This window comes from Myotis brandtii, unplaced genomic scaffold, assembly GCF_000412655.1.
Source record: "Myotis brandtii unplaced genomic scaffold, ASM41265v1 scaffold1058, whole genome shotgun sequence".
In the NCBI taxonomy this organism is placed as follows: Eukaryota; Metazoa; Chordata; class Mammalia; order Chiroptera; family Vespertilionidae; genus Myotis; species Myotis brandtii.
The window spans coordinates 360,693-366,261 of record NW_005353572.1 but is presented as its reverse complement, the minus strand read 5'-3'; the positions used below and the strand labels follow the sequence as shown (position 1 = coordinate 366,261).

The 5,569-nt window shown below is 39.6% G+C and overlaps 1 protein-coding gene across 3 annotated transcripts in view; it reads left to right on the top strand.

Annotated features, from left to right (window-relative positions):
- The window catches only part of PDSS1 (prenyl (decaprenyl) diphosphate synthase, subunit 1), a 49,897-nt gene that overhangs the window by 24,347 nt on the left and 19,981 nt on the right, over positions 1-5,569 (top strand). For all 3 annotated transcript variants that reach the window (XR_313030.2, XM_005856974.2, XM_014540733.1), the window contains 3 exons: positions 1,801-1,942; positions 3,962-4,073; positions 4,175-4,284. Coding sequence is in view for 2 of the 3 variants with exons in the window: in XM_005856974.2 (XP_005857036.1) it covers positions 1,801-1,942; positions 3,962-4,073; positions 4,175-4,284 (364 nt within the window). In the remaining variant the exon portion in view is untranslated. The remainder of the gene's footprint in view (positions 1-1,800; positions 1,943-3,961; positions 4,074-4,174; positions 4,285-5,569) is intronic.

Here is a 5,569-nt window from a genome sequence, read left to right as displayed (position 1 = left end):
GGGATTTATTTACCTTCTATAATTGAAACTTTGTAGCCTTGAGAGGAGCTCAGAGCTGGCCAGGGCGGGCGGGAGGGAAGCTTGGCTTCCTCCATCGCCAGGGGCAACGCAAGCCTCCTGCTCGCTCCAGTTCCGTGGCCGTGGCTGGCTTAAAGCAGGTATCTGGGGTTTATTTATCTTCTGTAATTGAAACTTTGTTGCTTTGAGTGGAGCTCAGAGCTGGCCAGGGCGGGCGGGAGGGAAGCTTGGCTTCCTCCATCATTGGGGCAACCAAGCCTCCTGCTTGCTCCAGCTCCGTGGCTGCCGGCCGCCATCTTGGTTTGGTTAATTTGCATATAGCCGCTCTTATTGGCTGGTGGGTGTGGCTTATGGCATAGCGAAGGTACGGTCAATTTGCATGTTTGTCTTTTATTAGTGTAGATAATGAGCAGCACTTTACAATGGATTTCAGGGCTAAAGGCAGGTTCTGAGGTTTAGTTCTAACATCTTAGGTCAGAGGAGCCAGTGAGGTATCTCATTATAAAATTGTATTTAAAGCAAAATCAAGAGATATCCTTTTGCTGATTTAGTGTCTGTAGTTAAATTCCAGCATCTTTAATGTAAGTACATTTCATTTTTCATTGTTTTTCTGCCAGGTTTGAGGAATCAGAATGAGCACTATCTTTTACAGATGTTCAAGATTAGGGTTTTCAAGACAAAGTCATATTTTAGTATCCCTCTCACTTTTCTCTCCCCTAAGAGATAACTTGATAATATTTGAAAAGTAAGCTATTGTGATAAGTGAAACATTTGGTAAACATGTGCTTAAGTCAGGCATATGTTTTAGGTTCTGAAAATTCAGTTGACTATTTCCCCAGTCTGATTTTCTTTAAATTCAGTTTTTAAAAATTCTCATAGATGGTGATGGTGATAATGATGATTAAAAAGAAACTGGGGTGCAGTCTCTTTTAACTATAAAACTCAACATCTGTGTATCTTCTTGAGAGTGTTTATCCTGTAGTTTGTGTTAAATCTGGGAAACAAAAGTAGAAATTTCTAATATAAAGTTTAAATATAAATTGGAAGAACATTTTTACAAAAATTCTATTTTGGTTATTGATGGTCTTACTAAGCATTTAAGACAGTATTAAAAGCTTTGAACATCTTGACTGTTGGTTCTCTAATACACACTTTTAGAACTCTTCTCACCTATCTCCCCCCTCCACCTCTGAAATTTAATTGTAACCTAATTGTAAACTTGATCAGCTGACCAAGACCACAATATAAGACAGACAGATGATTCTTCAGCCTGATGGCAAGATTCCTGCGATGTTTATCCTCTTTTTGTTAATCATACGAATTCTACTTCTTAATGCAGTGTCCATCTATATATATATATAAAAGCCTAATATGCAAAGTGTTCCCGTGGGAGTTCGACCGGGAGTTCTATCGCTCGCTATGACATGCACTGACCACCAGGGGGCGGCGCAGAACAAAGGAAGGCCCCAGCTGGCAGCCGGGGAAGGGAGTCCCTGGCCAGCACCTGGAAGGTCCTGATGGATCCTGATCACCAGCCAGGCCTAGGGACCTTACCCATGCATGAATTTCGTGCACCGGGCCTCTAGTAAAACATAATCTTGGCGTAAAACAAATGTTCTCCAAGTAATAGAAATGTCTCTGTAGGAAAGCCAAAAGTTTTCTACAGTTTCTCTTAGAGAAATAAAATTCTTTGTCCTAGATTTGATGTTCAGTGTTCACAAGATGAATGCTGAGAAGGTTATAGGCGGTATCTGTTAAAAAGCATTACTTTCTGTTAACTAGAGATGTGCAAGCCAGCCAGCGCTCCATAGCCTTAATTGCAGAGATGATCCACACTGCTAGTCTCGTTCACGACGATGTCATTGATGATGCCAGTTCTCGGAGAGGAAAGCACACAGTTAATAAGATCTGGGGTGAAAAGAAGGTACAGTTTTTTATTTGTTTTTTAATGTTCTTTGGATTACATTTATTTTTCATTTTTGTCTCATTAAAAAATTACGCTTCTTCAAATGTGGTCTACCAACTTTCAGAATAGTATTCATGTCTTATCTTTTTGTTGGTTTTTTTTTTTATCAGAACCTGGGACCCTTGAGTCCGCAGTCAGACTCTCTATCCACTGAGCCAAACTGGCTAGGGCTGTGAGGTTTTTATTTTAAATTGTAGATTAAAGGTTTTGTGTCTCATTGGCCGAATTCCATTCATCAGAACATTGGTAAAGAGAGGGTCGAGTTTTGTTTTGAAAGGGTTGTGGGTAACTCTATGATGTGTCCCGGTGGTCAGCTGTTGGTGTTCAGGGCCTATTCTAAAAGCCTAATTTGGGCTCTTGGTCAGGGAAAAAGATTAAGAGAACAAATGAAGGTCTTCTCCTTGACCAGTCCCCTCTATAACAGCCTCCATTGTTGGGGGCCTCTTTCTGAGTGTGGGTGAAGGAAGGTGGTTCCCTTGAGCTGTGAGACTGGTCTGCCCTTCACAAAGCCACCTGCCAATCTCCCCTTTTCTGTCCCTCAATCCACACTACTATGATAATGATAAAATAAAATTTAAAAAGTTACACAGTGCCACCTCTATGAGCCTCCATTTCCCTGCCTGGGTTCCCAGACATGCCTTCCTTTAACCCCTCACCCCAGGGAGCCCCATCTAGCAGCTTCAGTTCCATATGCTAGAACTTTTGCTTCCAGGAACCCTAGGGCCAGAGGAAAGAGGTAAAAGCTTAGAGATCTGCTAATGATGTAGTATAGATGAACAGATCTATATGTGCACGTATATATCATAATTATAAAATGGCTTCATACATGTATAGTTATATCAAGATATGTTATATAAAAGGACAATTCATTGATAAACATAGTGAACATCATTAATTTTAGATACTAGAGAAGCAGTAGACAATAAAACCTTAAAATGTGGTTTGTTGAAAATTCTATAAATTAAAATTTCTATGAACTCTAGCATTTATAACTAGTTACTCTATAACATAACACTTAGGCATATCTTTTGGTATGAAAGTTACTGTATTTGATTATAGCATATAATTCAATTATGTCTAATTTATGGTTAGTTGCATATACTGTATGGACATCTCACAATTAAAGAAAATTGGAAAAATATTGATTATCTAATATTCAGTGAAAAAACTATTTTGTGTCGATGGACATCTCACAATTAAAGAAAATTGGAAAAATATTATCTAATATTCAGTGAAAAAACTATTTTGTGTCAAAATGAGAGGCAGAGTAATATAGTGCAGAGAGTATTGAACTTGGAGCCCAGGTGCCTTGGTTTAGTTTTCATTGAGAAAAGTGTGTTTTGTATTGTGCCCTGCGCTGGGGTAGGCTAAGTCCTAGCTAGGATAATTATTAGTCTGGACCCTCAAGCAGTTTAGTAAATAGGGAATCACCAATTGAGGAAAAGCGCACCATATGCATTGTGTACGCATTGTGCGAGGGGTGCTCTGCTCCCTCAGAACAGAGACATCTGATCAGGCTGAGTGGGATCTGAGTAGACTTCTGGAGGTGCCATCTGAGCTAATTACACAGATGAGTGCTGGATGAAGAAGGGGAAGGACTTGGGGGCAGAAGCAGCAGTAAGTGCAAAGGCACAACAAGGTGGTTTGAGCGAGTGGTCCAGCATAACTAAACTGAAAGCAGCTGCTCTTGGAGGGGCCAGGGGATGAAGCTGGAGGGTAAGATCCTTGCCATGTCCTGGCATCATTTTTCAGCTCAGAAGTGGAGAGCTAGACTGGGTAAGCTCTGAGAGCCAATCCAGTCCAAACAATGTCCCAAACCTGGAACTGTTTTCACAAAATCCGTTGAGCAAGAGGAAGGGGAAAACTTAATCTAACATGACCCCTTCCTCTCATTCTGTTTTTATATTGTGAGAAGTCAGCTGCATTGTTGGCACCCTTGCTCTGACACTTTTCTCTGAAAGGTTTTTTCTTTTCTAGGCTGTTCTTGCTGGAGATTTAATTCTTTCTGCAGCATCTATAGCTCTGGCACGAATTGGAAATACAACAGTTATATCTATTTTAACCCAAGTTATTGAAGATCTGGTGCGTGGTAGGTTAATTCTGACTTTTATTTTTTTATTTTTTATTCTTTCTTAGTATGTAGCTGGGCAATAAAACCATGTCTCAAATAACCCCTTTCCTTCTTTTTAGGTGAATTTCTTCAGCTAGGGTCAAAAGAGAATGAGAATGAAAGATTTGCACACTACCTTGAAAAGACCTTCAAGAAGACTGCAAGTCTGATAGCCAACAGTTGTAAAGCAGTATGTACGTTCTGTCTTTTTTCAAGTTAAAAAAAAAAAAGCCTCACAGCTCTTTCTTGGGAGCTAATTCTCCTAGAAAAAAATTCACTGGAGAACCTTAAAATAGTACCACAAACCCCAAGAGGTCATTGAGAAAAGAATTAACCCCAAACAGTGGAGAACTTCTGCTTCGGTTTTCATATTTGTCTTCTTTTGCTATGCAGACATTCACTTTTTTTAAAAAAAAAATTTTATTTTTATATATATTTTTTAAATTAAATCTTTATTGTTCGGATTATTACAGTTGTTCCTCTTTTTTCCCCTCATAGCTCCCCTCCACCTGGTTCCCACCACACCCCATGCCCTTGCCCCCCACCACTGTACTCATCCAATGTTGTACGATTTGTGTCCAATCTCTGCCCGTACCCCTCACACCCCTTTCCCCCCAAGAATTGTCAGTCCACTCCTTTTCTATGCCCCTGCTTCTGTTATATTCACCAGTTTATTCTGTTCATCAGATTTTTTTATTGACTTAATTTTTAGATTCCCTTGTTGATAGATATGTATTTGTTGTCTCTTTGTTGTTCATAATTTTTATCTTTAACTTTTTCTTCTTCTTCCTCTTATTAAAGAATACCCTTCAGCCCTACCCGGCTTGGCTCAGTGGATAGAGGGTCAGCCTGCCGACTGAATGGTCCCAGGTTCTATTCCAACCGAGGGCACATGCCTGGGTTGTGGGCTGATCCCCAGTAGGGGGTATGTAGGAGGCAGCCGATCAATGATTCTCTCTCATCATTGGTGTTTCTATCTCTCTCTCCCTTCATCTCCGAAATCAATAAAGAAATATAAAAAAGAAAAAACAATTCAGCTAAGTAAATTTGAAAATCAAATTGGCTTAAAAAATAAAAAAAGAATACCCTTCAACATTTCATATAATCCTGGTTTGGTGGTGATGAAGTCCTTTAGCTTTTTCTTGTCTGTGAAGCTCTTTATCTGATCTTCAATTCTACATGATAGCTTTGCTGGGTAGACTAATTTTGGTTGTAGGTTCTTGCTATTCATCACTTTGAATATTTCTTGCCACTCCCTTCTGACCTCCATGGTTTCTGTTGAGAAATCAGCTGACAGTTGTATGGGTACTCCCTTGCAGGTAACTAACTGTTTTTCTCTTGCTGCTTTTAAAATTCTCTCTTTGTCTTTTGCCCTTGGCATTTTAATTATGATGTGTCTTGTTGTGGTCCTTTTTGGATTCCTCTTATTTGGGGTTCTTTTCACTCCTGGACTTGTAAGTCTATTTCTTTCATCA